We start from the raw sequence: 20,854 nt of genomic DNA on the forward strand, positions 1-20,854 counted from the left end.
TCAGCGTTCCTCACCAGCCCCTTTATTGAGACAAAGCATACTTTATTCAGACACAGCACATTACTGCAAGGTAGGTCCAATTCCTTTCTATCTAACTGCGCACTTCAAAAGTGCACAATATGCTCGCACCACATATTCCACCATGCCCAACGTTTTGCCACACCAGATTCATTCAACATAGTTCATGAGATCAATTCACAACAATATTCATTCTCACCACTCAGGCAAATGCGTGCTATTAGTCTCACGCAACTTCAACATTTACGAATTATCAATGCTAAACTTGTGCAGCATGTCCTTGCGGCATTCAACTCTCAACTTGCTGATCGATCTGCACTGAAGGGAGTCTGCTTTTAAACTGTACCATCTGACAGACTGCTGCCTTCATCAATTCGCAGCTACTCTGCATCAACCTCCACAACTAGGAGAACAAGGAACAGGAAACAGAAAAAGTTTTATTAACATACATATGCGTGATATCACTCAAAAGCTGCTGCACAGAATGCGATGCAACGAAGCAACAAAAACAGCGATCAGAAAGTAGAGATTTTTTTTTTCACAAAACATTTCAGAAGCTTTTCAGAGAGCAGGGCACGCATTTTTTTCAGGCATGTATTGAGTACACTCAACACAGCAGGTGAACTGCATATTTAAAGAAAAATACTGGTTCTCCAAAACCTACCTAAAAACAAAGCGCTGCATTAAAAAAATTCACAAGCTGACTTCGGCCAACGTCACAACTTTGCTTTGCAATATGTCACGAAGTTCTGCCTGCTACCCTTTTTATACCATAATTCTCTAGAGAGAGAAAAAAACAAAATTTAACTAAAACTAAGAACTGTGAACTCCTATCAAAATTCAGCCAGATCAACAGGACTTGCTGTAGAGAAACAGAAAATTAACCTCAAACCAGACAGGGCAGCAAACATTCAATGTGTGGGCTTATGGCTGGCTTAAAATAAATGACTTTTTAACTATATGTACAAAGAACAGAAAAGTGTAGCACACTGTAAATGCACTTCAGTCTCATATGTCAGTAGTATTTTTGCAGCTTGGTAAGACAAGTCTATTATTTTGCCACTGCCAAGAACTATTTCGCAATAATATAGGACACGAGAGTTGATGTTTACTTCAAAAAATGGTTCTCAATAGGCATCCCTTATCGAGCCTGCTAGATAACAGTTAGATAGTAATACCGTGCAAATATTGTCACTAAGAATCTGTGCAATAAATTGTTTTTGGAGCAGATATGTGTGGTGTCATTGCATTGCTTTTGTTAGTGCATTTTTGCTCGACTTCACACCATCCTGTATAATGAACTGGATACTGAAATTCGTTAAAACTGGGTGTGGATAGAGCAGAATATTTGATATAGTGAACAAATTTCGGAAAATCATGCTGCTCGTTATAACCGGGTTCAACTGCAGTGCAAGTTTAATTTTCACCATGGCTGTAACACTCTCTGCATGAAAGAGTGAATGTTAGATTAGCTCTTAACCTTATTGCTTTTATTTTATTGGCCTTGGTGCAATGATAAGTTCACTTTTGTATTCACACGTCTCAAATTTCAGTGCATAGTATTGCAGCAAATATGCTTAGAAATAGCACAATGCATTCGTAATGCTGTTCTCTGTGTAGTTGTTTACCTGTTGTTGAGTACCCAACTTCGTAATGCATTAGTCTGGGTATGGAAGCCACCACAGCCTGTAACAGATTGGTAGCCATCAAGCTTCTTCCATTATAGTTTTGCATTATGCACAAACCTTCGCAATCTGCACTAGTGAACAAGACAAATAAAATTCAACTTAACTTTCAACAGAAGACGCGTGAAAACTGCTGCACTGGGCAAGCATCACACGCTCCTACAGAGCCCTTCGGGATTTTTTAAAAATAGGTTGCAACGCGTTTGCCCAGAAAGCAACACATGCCAAGGCTTGAGCAAGCAGTTCTTTCCGCATGTCCTCAGTGGATAAACACTTTAAACACTGCAAATGCTCCTGCTCCCACACACAGATTTAAGCTGCCTCTATTAATATGAACATTAAATCACAAGTGTAAAGGCATTTGGAACAAGCAAGTGATCCCAGGGAATGTTCAGTTCCTGTGTGCAGCATGGTTAAAATCATTACCACATGTGCAAATTCTCACTGCATTCAGTAGTGCTATGTGATGTCAGAGAGGACAGCACTTCTTCATGGCCTGAACAATACTCATACACAATAGCGGGCTGCATGAAAAGTGACAAGGAGCAGCGCCTGTTAGATCACGCAGTACATTCATATCACCTGTTCAAAGAGAACCTGCTAAGAAAAGACTGTGGTCCTGATTCAAGCTGGTCATTTCAGCTGCTGAAGGCCAACACATGGGCCTGCCTGCAACTTCGGAGCCCACTGGTTTTACCGGGTTCATAATGAATTCCTTTTGCCTTTAGGGTGGTGCTACACTGTTTCTTTAAAATCCCTAAACAAACTTTCACACAAGTGCTTCATTTGGATATACAGTGGAGACCACTTATAACGTAACCGCTTTTAGCGCGGAACCGGATAAACGCGGGTTTCTCTGACCACAGGTGTTCCCGCCATAGAACTTCAATGTATAGGCCGACTGCTTAATTCGCAGATGCGCGAACCAGAATACTGGCTATAGCGCGGTTTTTGGAAGGTTGAAGGTCGCAGCGCAACCATGAAATTCGGGCACGGTGCGCAGCTTCGTTCCCCGTTTTACCAGCCGAGTATATATGTGCGGAGGCAGGGGCAACAGCGAAAAGAGAGCTTGGCAGACCGGCGGACGCGCGCCACGAAACGAGAGAGGGAGAAGGAGCAAGCGGCCCCGATGCGATGCCCGAGGGAATGCAACCACATACGTCATGGTAGCAGTGCCCAATCCGGGCATGCGCTGCACAGAGTGCAGGGTAGAGCCAGCAACGCAGCAGAGCGCAGCCGTCGTCGTTTTTTTTCCACTGCAGTCTCTTTGTTGTCTTCTGTGCGTGCACGCCGTGCATTCAGGCTTCTTCTGCAATGGCGGCGGCGTCAAAAAGCGGCATGCTTTATCGATTGAAACGAAGGAACGTGTCAAGAACGTCCAGAGCGGAATGAAGAAGGCATCGGTGGCGGCGAAATGCGGGATATCCGACCCAACCATGTCGACTATCTTCAAGAATTGGGAGAAGGTGCGGCAGCAACTGCAGCAAGATTCGTCTTCGCAATCACGAAAGAGAATTCGTGCGTCCAAGTACGAGGACGTGACACCTTTCAGGTGGTTTCAAGAAGTGCGGGCTCAGAGCATACCAGTAAGTGGCCCCATGCTCCAACAAAAAGCTCGGTGCTTTGGTGTTCTTTTAGGTGACTTTAATCCACTTAATGGATGGATCCAATGGTTTAAAGACCGTCATGGCATCAGCTGCAAAGTTGTGTGCAGCGAAAGTGGAGAAGTTAACGACGAGTCCATCGCAGTCTGGCTCCGCTTAAATTTAGAAACCATACTGTCGACATATGCTGACAGGGAGATATACAATGCCGACGAAGCTGGCATATTTTATAACCTACTGCCGAACTGCACTCTGAGAGGCGAACCCTGCTCTGGCCGGAAGTCTTCAAAGGAGCGCATAACTGTGCTGTTTTGCGCAAATATGGACGGCAGCGACAAGTGTTGCCTGTTTATCATTGGAAAATTGGCGAGGCCGCGTTGCTTCAAAAAGCGAGAGTACCTGCCAGTGACGTACAAAGAAAACAAAAAAGCGTGGATGACGCAAGAGATGTTTACGAGCTGGCTTTGCAAGTTTGACTAGGATATGGTGGCAGAGAAGCGGCGGGTTGTGCTTATCCTTGACAATTGCTCATAACGTCCGGCCAAAGTTGGCTGCAGTCAACTTGAAATTTTTGCCAGCAAACACTACCGCTAAAAGTTAGCCCCTTGACCAGGGCGTCATCGCCACTGTAAAGGCACTCTACAAGAAGCGCATCTGCGAAAGAGTTTTGCTTAACATGCACCAACAGCAGCCCCTTAAGGTGCATTTAAGGGATGCCATCGGTACTCACCTACGGGGCAGAAACGTGGAGGCTAACGAAAAGAGTTCAGCTTAAGTTAAGGACAACGCAGCGAGCCATGGAAAGAAAAATGATAGGTGTAACGTTAAGAGATCGGAAGCGGGCAGAGTGGGTGAGGGAACAAACACGGGTTAATGACATCCTAGTCGAAATAAAGAGAAAGAAATGGGCTTGGGCAGGGCATGTAATGCGAAGGCAAGATAACCGCTGGTCTTTAAGGGTAACGGAGTGGGTTCCAAGAGAAAGTAAGCGTAGCAGGGGGCAGCAGAAGGTTAGATGGGCGGATGAGATTAAGAAGTTTGCAGGCAAAGGGTGGATGCAGCTGGCAAAGGATAGGGTTAATTGGAGAGACATGGGAGAGGCCTTTGCCCTGCAGTGGGTGTAGTAGGGCTGATGATGATGATGAAGGGATGCCATCGACATGGTTGTTGCTTCGTGGTGGCAGATGAAAGCCGAAACAATAAGTAAGTGCTTTCGAAAGGCTGGACTTGTACGTGATGAGGCTCTTGAAACCGATGAGCAGAGCGACGTTGCCGTCGATGAGGCAGTAAACACCGACGACGTGTGTTCCGGCCTTGTTGAGACTAACTTTGTTTCTGCAGCGGACAGTTTTGAAGAATATATCGATGCTGATGAAAACGAGTTGGCTGTCTGCGAGGAAGCAAGCACGGATGATGTGATTGTCGCAGCGGTGTGCAGTGGTGTGGAGCTTGCGACCGAAGATGAGTCTGACAGCGAGGACGATGTAGACCCTGTGCCAGATGTGCCGTGCAAAGATGCGCTCGAATACCTGAGCAGAGTGAGAATGTACTGCACGAAAAACAGTTTGAGCGACAAAGCGCTTCAATGTTTAGGCCTTGTTGAGGACGAAATCATTTGGAAGTGCAGTGAAAAAACACCACCAGACAAAAATCATCGCATTCTTCCGCTGATGCACTTTTGATGCAAATATTGTTCGTGTTCAATTTGCAATTATTTTGTATGTGTATGCAATATGTGCAATAAATTGTGTTTGAAAGGTAGGTTGCCCGTTTGGCATGAGTAAGAGCTTAAAAACGCGATGTTTTGGTCATAACGTGGTACCGCTTATAGCGCAGATTTTCGTGACTCCCGCGACTTACGTTATAAACGGTCTGCACTGTAATCCTTGTGGCCCACTAGCAATAAGGAAGATATATCTGCACTCTGCATATTGTCTAGTACCAAAAAGCTAAACACAATACTATTGACCTCTGCAGCCTTCCAAAAGTTGTTACTTTAGGCAACATAAAGGGCATTGTACTAACAGAACAGGCACCCAGAATCAAAGCCAAAAAAACTGAGTGAACTACAGAAATACATCGCTAAGCCAGCGTCTGTGCTTGTAGACATTGTTTTCCTGCTTTTACAAATCAATCTGCATTGTATGGTACTCAGGCATGCAGTGCTTAGCACTTTAAACAATACCAAAACAATGTGCACCAGGTCACAGAAAGATGGCACACTGCATTACTCAACACCCCAACATGAAATATCACTTGGTATTCAGATCACACGATTCAGGACCCCTAACACATCACACTGAAGTTATCGCATTGAGCATAGCTTGGGCTATTCACTGTCGCAAACTGGGTAACACTGCAATGACACAGCCCCCTCCTATGAGAATGCACCCATCGCGGACAAGATTCTTCAGCGGTTGCAGAGGCAACGCAAATACCACAGCTATTGTGTCCGTTGTACTATTGCTAACAAGAACTCTGTGAAATTGGAAGATAGGTGGGAACCCTCGCCAGTTCCAGTCCCTGTGACGCATCACTTTTCTGCCAAACGTAACGTGGTGCACTGTTGCCAACAACAAACCCAGTGGAACGCATCCAATGCACTGCAGGGGCCAAAGGCAAAGCTTCTCCACAAGTCTCCATGGTGCAAGGTGGTCTCATCTCACAAGTAACGGCGACATGCCAAGAGGCGATGACGTTGCTGTGAGGTGCACTGCATCTCAACTGCCACATCCAACACTGTGTACAGCAAGCTCAACTGATGACGGTGACGGCCGGATTCTCTGCATGTGCCACACGGGAATGACCGCGCTCAAAATGAACGGTGACTAGACAAGACAGAGGTGGAAGTCAGATCCGCTCCTCTACAGCAAGGCTCTGTCCAATCACACAGTTAGCTGCCCTGAGAGATGCCAGCGCCCACGGTGTGCTCACAGGGTGGCATAGCTCATGATGAACAGCCGTTCTTCCTCCTGCTTGATCCAGTGCAGTAGCTTGCTCATGGCACGCACCGCCGTGTCTTTGCTCACCAGAGGCTCAAAGGCTGCATAAAGCTCAAAGCCAGCCATGTGCTGCAAAGAGACAAGACGGGGGCACAGGGCTTCATCAAGCGGTGTCATTTTCCACTGATTTGCAAGGCGAATATAGAAAGCACTTTTCTACTGCAGTCATGCATATCAAACCAGAAAAAAAAAAATGCAACACTCCTCCAAAGTGCGCCATCAAACGCAAAGGTTTGGACACCACGTATGTAATTAAAATGCAGTATCGTGAATTTCGTTAAGGCGTAGCCCGCAGGACTGCAGAACATTACCCCTAACATTATGCATTAACATTACGAATTAACATTAACATTGTGGGACGACATAACATTACGCAAGCAGCTTAAATACAGTCATACCCCGTTAATACGACCCCTGTTATTATGGGTGACTCGAACTACGCACAATTTTTCTAGCCACCAACCTTTTTCCAAGTATTTTCACCTCATTAATATGGAAACTCACTGTCCAGACAATGAACAGAGCGAAAATTCACAGAGCCTATTAGGGTCCCTATAATCTCGTCATGCTTAAATAAGGACCACGATATTTCCTTTCTTGCATTTTCAGTGCTGTACACCCGTGAAAAGCAGTGCAAAGGTGCAAATGCCCGAATGATACCTTCGTTTCATGGTTTCATGCTTTCCAGTGTAATGGTGCTCATCACCGTGCCTTACCATTTGTTATACTGCAAGAACGGTTGCTAAGGGTGCTCTCCCAGGGGCCTGTCTTACACTGAAAGCCGCCTTCAGCAGCTGTCTGCCGACTAAGTACAGAGATGTACTGACGGTCCATGGTATATGAGCAGTCATAATATGGGATACATCAACATGCCACGAGAGGCCACCATGCATCTCATAGACTTCTAGGCACTTCAAACTGCATCATATTATTTTAAAAATAATGACTACCACGGTAACACACTAGGGGCTCCTAAGATTTTGTCTAATTACCACTTCACTGATACTACTACACATAAATGCAAACATTATCCACAAACTGTTCTTATTTTTCTGAATATCTTTTTTATTTCTCATGATTCGTTATTATGGTGATTCGCTTTATGGGCAGTTTTGCTCAAGAACAAAAGTGCACTAATCAAGGTGGTACAAGCTGCTAATAGTAGCAATAACTGTTGGTATCAGTAGAGTGAGCAAAAGAAACAGTGTAAAACAATACTTCCGCTCAACTTGCCTATTTGCATGCAGTGATTAGGTAAACTTGCACGTGGTAAAAAACAGCGCAGCGATGACGGGCACGTACGAAGAAAGAAGACGGACAAGTGGTGTCCGTCTTCGTACGTGTCCGTCGTCGCTGCGCTGTTTTTTACCATGTCCATGATGCACCAACTAGCTCAGTTGTCGGTTCTTCTGCAGTTTGGTAAACCTACTTCACCAAAGTGTGGCTGCTTCTGCGCCATTTAAATGAAGTGTTAACCTCAGGACAGACACAGCCTTCTTTGGTCCAGTAGATACCTATTTGAAACCGGCATTCTAAGACCAAAAATGAAAAAAAAAAAGAGGCATTTTAGAGGCTCAATTGCTTCTTCTCTAATTGAGCAAACATTTCAGTATTTAGCACGTGTGGCACATGCATATTCCGTTAGGTGTGCAAAATTTCTTCAGGCTACACACCGCAGTTCTTTAGTTTTTGTTGTTCAAAGTTAACCGACATCGCGAAAACGCAACCCATGGAGGTTGAGAACTCAGTAACAGACCTCTGTATGTTGCATTTTCACGATGCCACGAGGCGCTGGAGCTATGTGTCCAGTGCTAGGAACTGCCACCAAGTTTCTGGGCGGCTACTGACCCATCCCATGAGCGTCTCCCGTCCCGTGGCCCAGAAGAGGATCTTGAGCGGGCAGGCGGGCTGGTACATGCGGTGGTGCAGCAGGCGGTACTGGGCCAGCAGGCGGTCTGGGTCCCTGGAGCAGGGTGCCTCCAGCCGGGGGCTGCTCAGCTGGGCACCACTCTTGCTCTTGTAAAGAAAGTGGTAGAGCTCGGGCACGCCGGCCTCCCGCACGCTGTAGCCCCCACACACGGCCGCCTCTCGGAGGGCCTCCAGGCAGCCCTTGCGCTGGAGGCTCTGTGGGGAAGGAGAGGGTGTGGCGAGGAAGCAGACCTTTGCAACTAGACATCCTGTGTTGTGCTTGTAACAAGATAAGTTAGCCTCACAGCAGTAGCTCCACCTGTGCACTGCCTGAACAAAATAACAGTATGTGCGAAGTGGAAGAGGCACACCGTGCTTTCAATGGCATTCTTACCCAAGCCCATAAGGTGATGCCCACGTACAGAGTTGATGTGGGTTGGAGAGAATGTGGGCAATGACCTGTGATCTATGCTGATTTCAAGTTGGGCTACAGCAGAAGTGCCAAATGAGATGGGTGAGCCCTGCAGCAAAGTTTTGTCACTGGTGTGAGTAAAAAGCACTGTTTGACCTAAGAGGTCAGGGTATCAGTCTACTTAACAAAAACAGGCAAGTATGGACTCCGAGCCTAACCCACATATGCAAACTGTCCTGCATGTAGGAGGCCGCTTTTTGGCACAGTAACTCTAAAGTTTATTGACTGAAAAGCTGCGGCCACTAGCGTAGGTTCAAGGGGCTCAACACTTTTCCATTGGAAGCGTTGCGTTGTGTGCACTCATTTTGTGCATTGTGTGCGATCAGAAAGAGCTGCCAATCTCTGGAAGCAGTCAGCAGATTCGACCCCGTTGACTACGTTGCGATTCCACAAGAAAATCAAACAAGAAAATCAAACGCATGATGAGAAATGCGATATTAAAGTCAACGTCAATGTTGCAAGCTTTACCACACGCAACAGGTAGTGATATTGCTAGTATCCTACATGACTCTGAATTCTTTAGTGACCAACGTTTCACATCAAAAATATTTAAAATTATTAAATTCCTCAAGTTTCAGCACATATAAGTTAAACAGCATGAGGACAAGTAAATCTGCCACAGATTTCTAACACTGAATAAATCCCTACAGCTAGTAACTGCCTCCATTTTGTTATCGTGTGACAACAGCAGGAATGGTGTCAGTGCTGGTCAAAGAAAAAAAAAATCGACCAATGTTTGTCCCCTGATGCAACAGATGTAAGCGTTAGCTGACTGTGCGAAATGCGGAACCGTTTACACTGAACCATTTTCCAAGAACCTTGGAGTATTCGTGCACCTCACTTCCTTGATCCGCATCGCACGTGAGAACTTCCAGAGATCCTGGCAAGCCTCGTGTTTCTGTTCGTTGCCTCATTTTTGTTTTGCATGCTTTTAGTGCTGCAAGCCAAGCATGTGGTAACTAACAGGCTGGTAGCAAACGTCCTGAGCCCAAGTATCTGCACGAAACCACTGCGGCTCAACCATGTGGGTGCTTTCGTCGTGACTGTCCTGGCAAGTCGGTGCATTCGGTCTCTGCACTGGGCTCAAATGACGTGACACGTCAGTGCACTCTCAGCACTGGTGCCACACGTCTGTGACTGACTGTCAACACCAGTGGTGTGTGTATGATGCCCCGCGACGCTCACCCTGTTGCTTTGCCTCACCTGCAAGCCCGCTTGGCTCTCCCCTGATTCTCCTCTCTTCCTTACAACCTGCCAAGTTGGTCACATGATCGCCGACGAGCTAGCGCGGATGTGGATCATGGGAGCTTGCCATTAACAGCTCGTGCTCTAAATAGAAAAGTACTAGCTATTGACTGGGAAGGCCTATTTAACAACGCAACATTTTTTTTTTTATCCACAAATGCAACAAGTACAGTAAAAGCTCATTAATTCGAACTCCACGAGGATGCCGACAACGAAAGTGAACCGAATATGCGGTACACTGCGAAGGAGTCGGGAGTGAAATTACTCTTTTTTATTGTTCTAAAATATTCCGTCATCACCTGCTTTTTTTCCCCAAAAGGCTACGGCCAACGCCTTTTGGTCTAAGGCCTGAAATTATCAGCGGGCCTGTACTTTGCCTTTAAAACTGAAAAGACAGGCGGCTTTTGGCACGTCCTTACTTGCGCAGCAGAAGGCTGCACCGGAGTCGCAAAGGGTGGTCGAAAGGCTGGAAAATCGAGCAATGTGCGATCGTCCCCTGGCTGCCGCCTTTTTGTAACCTCCAGAACTCGCAAATTCTCACTTGCGCTTCGCATAGGTTGTGTGGCCGTTCAGGTCGAAAAGCGAAATTCGCCAGTACAGCTGCAAACACGTTGCCCGAATTTCCAGCTTCCAAGCCATGAGTTGCAAACTGCCGAATCAATGAGCGTGCGTTTTGGTGATACGCTGTTTCAATAACATACCAGCGTTAACCTCACGCATGGTTTCAGTCTCCTCTCGAAGTGTTTTGTCATAGTAATTACCACAAATGGATGACACTTCTAAATCACTGCAACTGAACACACAGCATCAGCTGACAGCTATGGCTGTAGCTAATCGCACAGAACGTGAAGCAAAGGGCACTGGAAAACAGAGACAGACGGGCAGCAAACAGCAGCGAGAACTCATATTGTTCGCTTCGTGGAAGTCTTGGTTTTTTTGCACTACCGCGTGGTTTCGGATTCGGAATGCTGGAGACGTTGCTACGCACCTGATTCCTGCCCTTTCCCGTTTACCCAGTATTGCGCCTCGCCAGTGACCTTGTGCGCCATTTTTGCCCTCTCTACATCTCCAAAGAGGCGGCCACAGCCTCATGGGAGCGTTCTTTGGCTCACTGCGTGCACAGGCCGCCCAGGCACAGCGGCGTGTAGTACGAATTATCTGTGGCACAACCCATGTGGACAGACCAAGTCGTGCAGTTCGAACTATCTAGAAATTAGAATTAATGAGGTTTGAATTATTGAAAATCACTGTAGCCTCCTAGTGCTGCCGCTATTCTGTTCAATGATGTCTTTTTTTCTATGTTCTGATGGACACATCTCAGTTTTCCAGTGCTACGCAGATTTTTGAGACATTCTTGCTTTTTGACTTCTTATGTCACCTGTATTGTTCTTGTCTTCTCTCCACCACTGTAATGCACGCTGGTACCGAGGGTAAATAAATAAATGAGGACTACTGTGCAGCACTCACTCATCAGCTGGAGCAATCCAGCATCCAGCATTAGAATTTGAAATGAAGGACCACATACCGGAGTCGTACGTAATGGACAAGCAGCGCAAGGGAAGAGTGGCACCAGAGTGGTCCTTACCTCGGCTATCTTGCGGCGGCACTCCTGGAGGGGAAAGAAGAGGTCCCGGTCCACGGTCAGCAGCAGCAGGCAGGCAGGGCTCCCCTCTGCCAGGTAGGAGACGTGCGCGTGCAGGAACCCACTGTGTGCACCGAAAGATGAACAACCAATTGATTTATACTTAGCCACACACAAGAATGAAAAAATAGCCCCAAACCACGCAAACCACACGAAAGAACAAAGCGCCTGTGCCTCGTCTTCATTATTTCTTGTGGTTTGCATGGTTTGGTGCCATTTTTTCACCAATTCAAGTACGCACCCAAAAACAGGTGTTAATTCAGCCACCCACAACACGGAACAAACAAAACCAAAATTGGGAAAAAGACAAATAATGTAAAAAGAGGGGACAACAAAGGCTAGGTGGCGCAAGCTGCCGCCCGATACAAAGGGAAAAGTCATTATCATCCATCCATCCGTCCAGAAGAGAGACTGGATGCTGAAAACACAGCACTGCTTCAGACGGCTAGCTAGATGTTGCAGACTTCTAGCTAGGCGCTACAGCTAGAAGCTACATGCTACACAAAAAGGGTCAACCTCAAAACCTGTTCGAACATCTCCCGTGCCAAGAAGCACATGATCAGAGCACAGCTCACTTAACTTACCTGGGGTCAAACTTGGGCAGGCAGACGGGCGTCCACGCCTCAGCCGTCTTAAATGATTCCGAGGCATGCACCAGGTTGAGCAGCAGGTGCAGGTCCACGTGGTGAAGCTGGTACTTGCGCATGCCCACCAGTGCCACCAGCTGCTGTTCAGCCACCAGCAGGCCAAACACCAGCTTCTGCACGGTCCAGGGGGCAGAGCCAGGTGTACTCAGGAGGAGCAGAATTGAAACAATCCATACGCAAGCACAGTAAACATAACAGTAGCAAATGAAAGAGCACAAATATAGACAGGTTTGGTTTGGTTTTACGGGGGTTTAACGTCCCAAAGTGACTCAGGCTATGAGAAACGCCGTAGTGAAGGGCTCCGGAGATTTCGACCACCTGGGGTTCTTCAACGTGCACTGACATCGCACAGCACACGGGCCTCTAGAATTTCGTCTCCATTGAAATTCTGCCGCGACGGCCGGGATCGAACTCTCGTTTTTCGGGCCAGCAGCCGAAAAAAAAATATATATATAGACGGGGTTTATATTTCTCCTCTGAAGACCAGTCACTGCAGTTGCAAAGGGATAAATCTCTCCGAACTGAAATCCCAACCTGCTGTTGGTATTCCAGTTGTTCTGTTTGCATTTCATTCGTTCTTCAGAGCCCTGTAACTTAAATGGCATTCTCTTTTCACACGAGGAACTTGAAAAAGGTGTGGGTTACACAAGCACAAGTAAAAGATTCTAAAAATTGTGCACCACATGCATGCATCACCCTGGCTTGTATATGCCTCAAATGTTACTGCTTTCACATTTATTTACACTGGAAAGCAACCGTGTGGCACACAAGAGAAAAAAAGTGGGGTACTCAAAGACATATTTACCTACCCTTGCTATTTGTGCACACACAGCCTCACACCTCTTTGTACTGGCAGGCAATAAAGGAAAAAAGACCATATCAGCTACGCCATATGCATCGATCAGTAATTCATTTGAAGACCGGCAAAGCACGTGCTCAGCTGGCTTGTATTCAAAGCTTCCACTGAAAAGGCCCCACCCCTTGCCTTGTGCTTGGCGCAGTGCTTGAGCATGGCCTGGGTGATGTTGTCGCGCAGGACGGGCGCCAGCGGCAGGCACCGGACAGCCCCTAGCAGGAAGCTGGGGTCGCGGTCCATCAGGTCGCACAGAGAGTCGAGGAAGCGCTCCGATCCGGCCAGCAGCCGGCGCAGGTCAAAGTTGCACCGCTGGCTGAACACCCGCTCCAGCTGGCTGGCCGTCACCACCGACAGGATCTGTGCGTGCACGTAGACCAGCTGCGCCTGCAGCTGCTGCAGGGAGAGGGGTAGGCTGGTGGCCGCCACCAGGATCAGGGGCAGCCGCAGCAGGAAGGCCAGCCGCAGGCGGCCCGCTCTCACGTACCGCACCTGGGCACCAGCAGGGAAAGGGTACACAGGTGCAACGTGGACCAGTGTTTTGCAGGAGGACAGTGCTAAAGCAATCCATGCCTACAGCTGACCGGCCAAGAGCACCACTTGCATAAGAAAGAGCCTCTCTGTTCAAAGCAAAAGGCAGAGCTGCCGTCACAATGCAGCACTAGAAGTAGTAAACGACTAAAGATGCTGGCGCTTATGTCGTCGTGCACACATGTGAATGAGTCAGTAAAGATCCACTGCTACAAAAGAAGTGAAAATAGAAACCAAGGACAAAACAAATATGAGAGGAGTACCGACTAGCAACTGAACTTCCACTGCAGAAGAAATGGCTTGTGAACAAGCATATAGGACACCCGAAAAACATACACACTGCCTAGCTTCTGAAAACTGGACTCTGGCTTGTTTCCTGTTTAACTGCTTTTCTACCAATGCGTACTCATATACTATTAAGCCTCAATATGTACTGCTGTCACCATGAGCAGCCAGATATGCCAGGCACCCTTTTATGAAATGCAGCCTACCCCATATTTTATTTTTGACACTTTCAAGCCCTGTACACCGGTATGTTTTTATTGCATCGCGCCCCACCCTCTTCTTTATTTTGTCTCTCAGCAGCAGAGAAGCTGCTGCACTGTCAGCCACGCAGGTACTATACATAGTAAGCACACAGCTGGTTTAAGGGGAAATGCAGCTTCAGGGAAGATTTTTTTTTTTCTTGATGTATAACATGAAATTCAGTGAGCACATCAGAAATAATTTTCTCCCTACTCACAAAATTTCGCTCTTATATGTCCAGAAAATCCTTTTCTAATATACACTTTTAGTCTGAATCTTGTGAACAAGGCTGCAGAGTTAAGAAAATGTACATTCATTGCATTTCTACTTCAAGACATTCTTACGATTTATTTTTCCACAAAGCACAAATTTTGTTTTTGAATATTTGCAATGCAGTGTCCAATGACACATTTAGAGTGAGAAGAAAATTTAATTCAAGAAATTTAAATTTATAAATTGCGCTCTTGGGACCTGCACTATGATCCTAAGAGTGCAACAAAATAAACAGGGTCAAAATAGATAAAACAGCTGTGAAAAAATCTGCTCTGCAAGGTGAGCATCTTGGCAGAAAAATCGTAAGAGAAAAATGCCCATCGTATGGGCATTTCCCCGCCATGCACAGATGCCGTGGTTCACGAAACAATTTTTTTTGTAGTACTTCCCGGTCGATCTCAGCAATGAGACATTGGGATAGCATAAAAAACAAGACATGCAAGTGGATAAAACAATAATCAAAACTCAAATTTTTTGGCCATTTTTCGGGGTTTCAAAGTAGCGTCCCCGCTTAATAACTGTCCCACCACGAGTGACAACCAAAACATCTTCTTTAAAGAAACAGCATAATATTAGAATTTTTTAGTGCCACACTTCTGCCCATCCACTGCCTCTACAAGTTTGCGTGGTGGTAGTTAGGATAACACAATGAAGCAAGGCTTCCACTGGACATCGCTACGTCTCTGAAGGCACAAGTCCACCCATATATACAGAGTTTTCTTTCCAGGCTTTCATCTCAGTTCGTCCCTGTGTTTGCCAACCATGCAGCCCAACATGTGTGTTGTGTGCCACTAAAGAAGCCCTGACCATGTCCCCAGCTTTGGCAAGTTGCCACACGCTGCAGGTAGACTGCATTGCCGTGACATGCAGTGCACATAAAAGCTGCACAAAGGCAATGTTCCCTTTCGGTCTTATGGTGCAACACGGCCACCTAACACAACAGTGCAGCTGGCATTGATGGGGTCAGTATTCACACTGGCCTGTGCTCAAGACAGTGATCTGGGTTCCCACAAACAAAAGTGTCAGCCTCAGCCTTGCTTAGTGGGGCAACACCCCCGAATGCATAAGAGAGAGAATGGCGGTGAGAATTCAAGTGCAAGGAAGCACAAAAGTGAAATGTTGTACCACACTTAGTTCCTCCGCTCCTGATGAGCATTTTGAAGCAACTCTTTCGGGACATAGCTTGTAGGCCACCTCATAGAAGCTAATGGTTGTTTGGACCCCTGAACTTTAGCACTTGTTCCATATTTACTTTCTTTCTTCACATTGTCTTTTTCATCCTTTTTGGAGCAGCTATGCCATTGCAAAAACTTGCCCTGTATTCACTGTTGCACTTCAACAAACGCCTGCAGTGTCACGATGATTTCGAAGCCACCAATGAAATGAGGCCCAACCTGGTCCCCAGAGAGGCCGATGCAGGAGACGAGAGCCTGCATGACACCCGCCAGAGCTGCCAACTGCTCTTCGCTGCCATGGCGACAGTAGATGGGCTTTCCGGCATCACTCAACACAAACACATGCTTGTCCTGCTGCCGCCACGCATGGTTGTCCCAGTCGTCGGCGAGCGAACCCAGCTCGGGCCCAAGCAGGTCGGCCGCACTCTTGGCCTCGGCCACGTCATCAGATGACGGCATGTCTACACCAGGCTCCGAGGCCTCTGAAGAGGGGCGCCCCTGGGCACAACACGGCCACCAGGCACACAGGTTACGACCAGGTTAGAACTAGTGTCAGTGTCAATAACAACAAGAAAGCAATGCACTCCCAGGAACAGCTATGCTGGCACAAACTAAGTTATTGTGTCACCGACACTTCAGGACATTCTCTGCTGCATCTGGAAAGACTTGAATGAATAGGAGACATTATTACAAATGCAAACAAGACCTGTATACAGACCAAGAGCAGCAAGACCAATACACAAGCAGTGTAATGGCATATATTAACCATATCATTAAAGTAAACCCTTCGGTTGACAATCACAACCTGTGTAGTGGTTTTTTCCTACCCTAGTCTTTCTTTCACACTAATTTCCCCAAGCTAGCAACAGCATAGCAACTCATTCAGTTTTCAGTCTGCACTGTCACTAGAGTAGCAGCAGACCGAACTCAGACCAGTGGATAACGAAAGTGGACTCTGAACCAGTGAAGCAGGCCTTAACAAAATGGATAGAAAGCACACACATCTCCGCAGACTAAACTAAATAGATTTCGTGTTAGAAGTACTAGTGGAAACTGGACTGCTCAAAAGGCATGCAAAAAATGAGTGCACTGAGACAGATCTCTGCGACCATTGCATGCCCAGTTTCAATTGAGAACTAAAAGTGACACCCCCTACCACAAACGAACAGCGTGGTGGTAAACATCATGCCTTAACAATCACAGAAGCAACATGGGTGCTCAACAGCTACCACCCTGTCGGCAGTTGCTCAGTTCCTTCATACAACCAACAAACAAGCTGGAAGATGCAGATTACATCATATGATGCCACAGTGAGCATTGCCACATTCACACTGTCAACTCCGTCATACCTGCATCATCTCTGCAGTCAGCATGTAGCATCCATGCACACCACAGCCTCGGCAACACTCAGCCACAGAGCACTGGTTGCTTCCATGAGCAGCTTTTCCCCATATCCTGAAGCATACATCTACAGCAGGAGTTATCTTCACCGACTCTCAAGCTGCAGTCATCACGCGTGTAGGAGCAAGACTGCTGCCTACCACCTGCAGCCATAGTGGACATGCTCACAATGTACATAGATGTACAGCATAAGACTTGGGACGCGACCCTCCCATACTTAACATTTGTGTATAACATAGCTCTACAAGAAACGACTCACTTTATGCTGTTTCACCTCATCAATGGGTGTAATGTGCAAACAATACTGGATGCCATGCTTCTGTGCCCAAATGACAATAAGGCGCTCACACCACATGCTGAGGAATTTACCCAGTACACTAAGGAAGTCCACCAACTTGCTCGTATACACATCACGTGGCCACAGGGCAACAGGGACCCTTGGAATAGCAACCCTGTGACCAAGTGTGGACTCCTGTCCACCGCCTGGGCTTATCTGAAAAAACTCCTCAGCCACTACTCCGGACCACACAAAGCGTTGTGCCACTTTACGGATGTGACTTATGAAGTCTTTCCCGACGATAAATTGGAAAGTCCATACCATCGCCTTTAGCCTGAGGTAGTGCATGTGCTATGCACGAAGCCACACTTCAAGCAGCACTTGAAAGCACTCACGCGTATTGTCACTTTCTTCCCACCTTCTTCTTTTACCCTCAACAGTAAGCGTGAATCCCACCAATGGTTTCCACTTTTTTTTTTCTCGGGATGGAGGGGAATAACGCACCCTGGTGCCCCTGGTGGCACCAGAAAACAATGAAGATATGGACTCATGTGCTTTTTGAGCTAAAATGCTGGTTGTGCAAAGAGCCTCTGCCTTTGTACCATGACAATGTCATCAGTCTTCACACTGCAGCCTGTGGTCTCCACCAGTGTTGCACTGCAGCGGCTACATGCTCACTGCAGCACTGCAGGAACGACCACACTGATGGCACAGCGAAAATGGCACAAAATGGTTCCTCCGAGGTGATCCCCATTCCTTTCTCTTGAAGTGGTGGACTGAGACTTGTGGCTGCTGTAGCAGGGCGCTCGAAATTAATACGGTTACCTATACCACAACCACCCGTGACTTCCACATGCTCTGTAACCACGGACATGACTGCACTTGCCTCCATCGGATTCACCTCAGTGTAGTGCGCACTAACTACTGCCACCACAAAATCAGATTTTCCGGCTATCCACTGACCTCAGCATCTTAATCACCCGCTGCTGTAATTTTACGGCATCCCAAAGCACAGTGAAAACTGCATAAGAGGGTACAGGACTGTATTCTCTTCCTGGTAAACCACAGCGGTGGCCTGGTGGTTTGAGCATCTGCCTTGCATGCGGGAGGCACGGGGTTTGATAATCCCCAGTGCTGCGAGGTAGCCACCGAGAGAATGAGTACAAGCTTTCTCCTAGTCTAATGCTCAGCTTATCTGGGGTGAAATGCTTGGGAAATGGGTCTTTGGCCCCACCTTGTTTAATGAAAACTACCGAGAGCCATGGCGCTCTTCAGCCAAAGCTGCCCTTGTGCCATAAAAAATTGTCATCATCATCACACTCTACCTGACATATGTACTTGGTCTCTGGCGTGACATATCTTTGACACAATGTGGTATGAGAACCCTCTTATTAAACTTCCTCAAGGACACGGGTCTCATACACACCCTGTGAAAGTCATGCATGCATGTGTGCATGTTTTGTGTGCACGTGCTTTGCTTATCTTTTTCACCCTCACCTAGAGTGGCCAACCGGGTACACTACTAGGCTAGCGTCTCCAGTTTTTAAAAAGTGCCTCCTACTCCCCTTCATAGCTATCAGATAGCACATTAAGAGACTTAGATGGTAGTTTCGGGTTTCCGTCAAGGCTCCTCATAATCGCTACACTTGAGAAAGCCGGTAATGAAGCTAAGATGGAGTGCACACCGCCATTTTTCTGATGACGAAGCCGTCCTACATCTGCAGAACCTTGTTTGCTGCATAGGTATGCTACAATAAAGAATCCATCTGGCCAGAAGCTGTGCATTATTGTGAAGCACAAACTGAGCCTTTTAAAAAAAAAAGTCCGTTTAAGAAACTGTGCTTCTCGGCAAAGTAGCTACAAACTGCAAGCTCCGAGATCGGATCGTTTCCAGATTCGTTTGGTTTGGTTTATGGGGGTTTAACGTCCCTAAGCAAATCGGACTATGAGGGATGCTGTAGTGAGGGGCTCCAGAAATTTCGACCAACTGGGGTTCTTTAAGGTGCACTGACATCGCACAGTACACGGGCCTCTAGAATTTCGCCTTCATCGAAATTCGACCGCCGCGGCCAGGATCGAGCCCGCGCCTTTCGGGTCCGCAGCCGAGCGCCATAACCACTGAGCCACTGAGTCGGCTTCTTTTTGGTTTGCCGGCTGGCACAGCGTGCAGCCTTGCGCACAGCTGCACAGGGCTTATGGTGCGCTGGCTGAAGCACAGACGCAGCACACAGCTAGTCCAGCCGTGGCACCAGGCTGGGAGTCTCTGTGTGCAGAGCCCGTTACCCCAGAGAGAGGCCGGCTTCACTTCCACCAGTGCCCATTGCGACTTCAGGGCACCTGGGAAGGGGCACAATGGCGCAAGGTTAGGTTAGAGCAGGCTGAAGGTGCCACTGGGTTTGCTGTATCCTCTGGCCATGTTTGTTGTTGTTAGCCTATCAAAAGATGGCACATACCGACACTGGGGGACCGGCCAAGAATCGCGTGGCTATTCACCTGAACACAGTTATTAAAAAGGACAAGCACGTGGGAGCACAACACCGGTGAATTCTTCCTCATGAACAGTAGAGGGATGAGAGTTTTGATTTCAAAATTATATGAATAATAATAAAGAGAGGGATTAAATATTAATGATTTAGTCAAAATGTAGTAATTGACAGAAAAGAAAAGGTTGGAACACTTAGCAAGGCAGTCGGTGAGATTCTATCAGGAAATTTAGAACAGCGGTACAAACAGATCTGTGGCAGAACCCAAATGTGGTGGCGCCAAATGATAGCAAGAGTGGGCTGCTGAAACTAAGGCCAAGATGCTGCAAGGGCTCCTCCAGCAACCTTTTTCTCAGAGAGTCAGTGGCACGCCAACACACACAAATCTTGATGAGGTGCTTAGCAGCGCAAGAGGAACTTTTCCGGATTAAACACTCAGTAGTGCGCAAGTGACAGTTTGTTACTTAAAAAGAAAGGCACGTAAGTGAATGCAGAACGAAAATAGATTCTAATGCAGTAATCTGTTTTCCCTTTTTTCCTCTCGCTCGATCAGATGTGCTTGTCATCGACTTGATACATCGAGGAAACAAACGCACAGAAGCCTAGGACGAGTGGCAATAGCTGTCACGAACTGGTCGCTAAAGTTTTAAGTCGAGGCACCGAAGGCCGCACCACTAGCGGGAGGCAGGCACTGACACATGCCGTAGCGCACCTTAGCCGAGGGAACGTCGTCCTCCGAGGCGGACCTTTCGATTTCGTTGATGGTGCTCTTGGAGCGCGACCGCGGAGACATCCCACCGTCACCCTGAGCGTACGCTTGGCTCTCCAAGTCCGACGACGAGTCCACCGACAGTATGATGGGGTCCTTGGACGCGCCGGGCTCGAAGTCTTTCGGAATGTCGCCTTCGTCATCTGACAGCTTCGCATCGCCCGTCGTCGAGGGATCAATCTGTCGCTCGCCGTTCCTGCCGTCGCTCTCGGTAGACGCCATGACGACGCCGGCAGCGCAGTCACGCAGCGAACTCGAGCAGCGCCGCGCTCTGCTAATAAATGCTGCAACAATTCGTAAGTCGACTCATGACTCGGCAAGTCAAAGGCGGAGGGTAAAAAAAA

The 20,854-nt window shown here is 47.4% G+C and overlaps 1 protein-coding gene and 1 pseudogene across 1 annotated transcript; one reads left to right on the plus strand and one right to left on the minus strand.

Annotated features, from left to right (window-relative positions):
* Nucleotides 1–20,835, minus strand: Mon1 (vacuolar fusion protein MON1 homolog). Its single transcript, XM_077629459.1, has 8 exons — nt 20,454–20,835; nt 15,800–16,078; nt 13,209–13,568; nt 12,161–12,336; nt 11,520–11,640; nt 8,158–8,433; nt 4,468–6,378; nt 1–4,037 (listed from the first exon to the last, which is right to left on the minus strand). Exons 1-7 carry the CDS (start codon nt 20,730–20,732, stop codon nt 6,238–6,240), a joined length of 1,632 nt encoding a protein of 543 aa, XP_077485585.1. The 5' UTR covers nt 20,733–20,835; the 3' UTR covers nt 1–4,037; nt 4,468–6,237.
* Nucleotides 4,328–4,978, plus strand: LOC144096638 (uncharacterized; annotated as a pseudogene).
* Nucleotides 20,836–20,854: the final 19 nt, after the last annotated feature.

Source organism: Amblyomma americanum, chromosome 7 (assembly GCF_052857255.1).
Source record: "Amblyomma americanum isolate KBUSLIRL-KWMA chromosome 7, ASM5285725v1, whole genome shotgun sequence".
In the NCBI taxonomy this organism is placed as follows: Eukaryota; Metazoa; Arthropoda; class Arachnida; order Ixodida; family Ixodidae; genus Amblyomma; species Amblyomma americanum.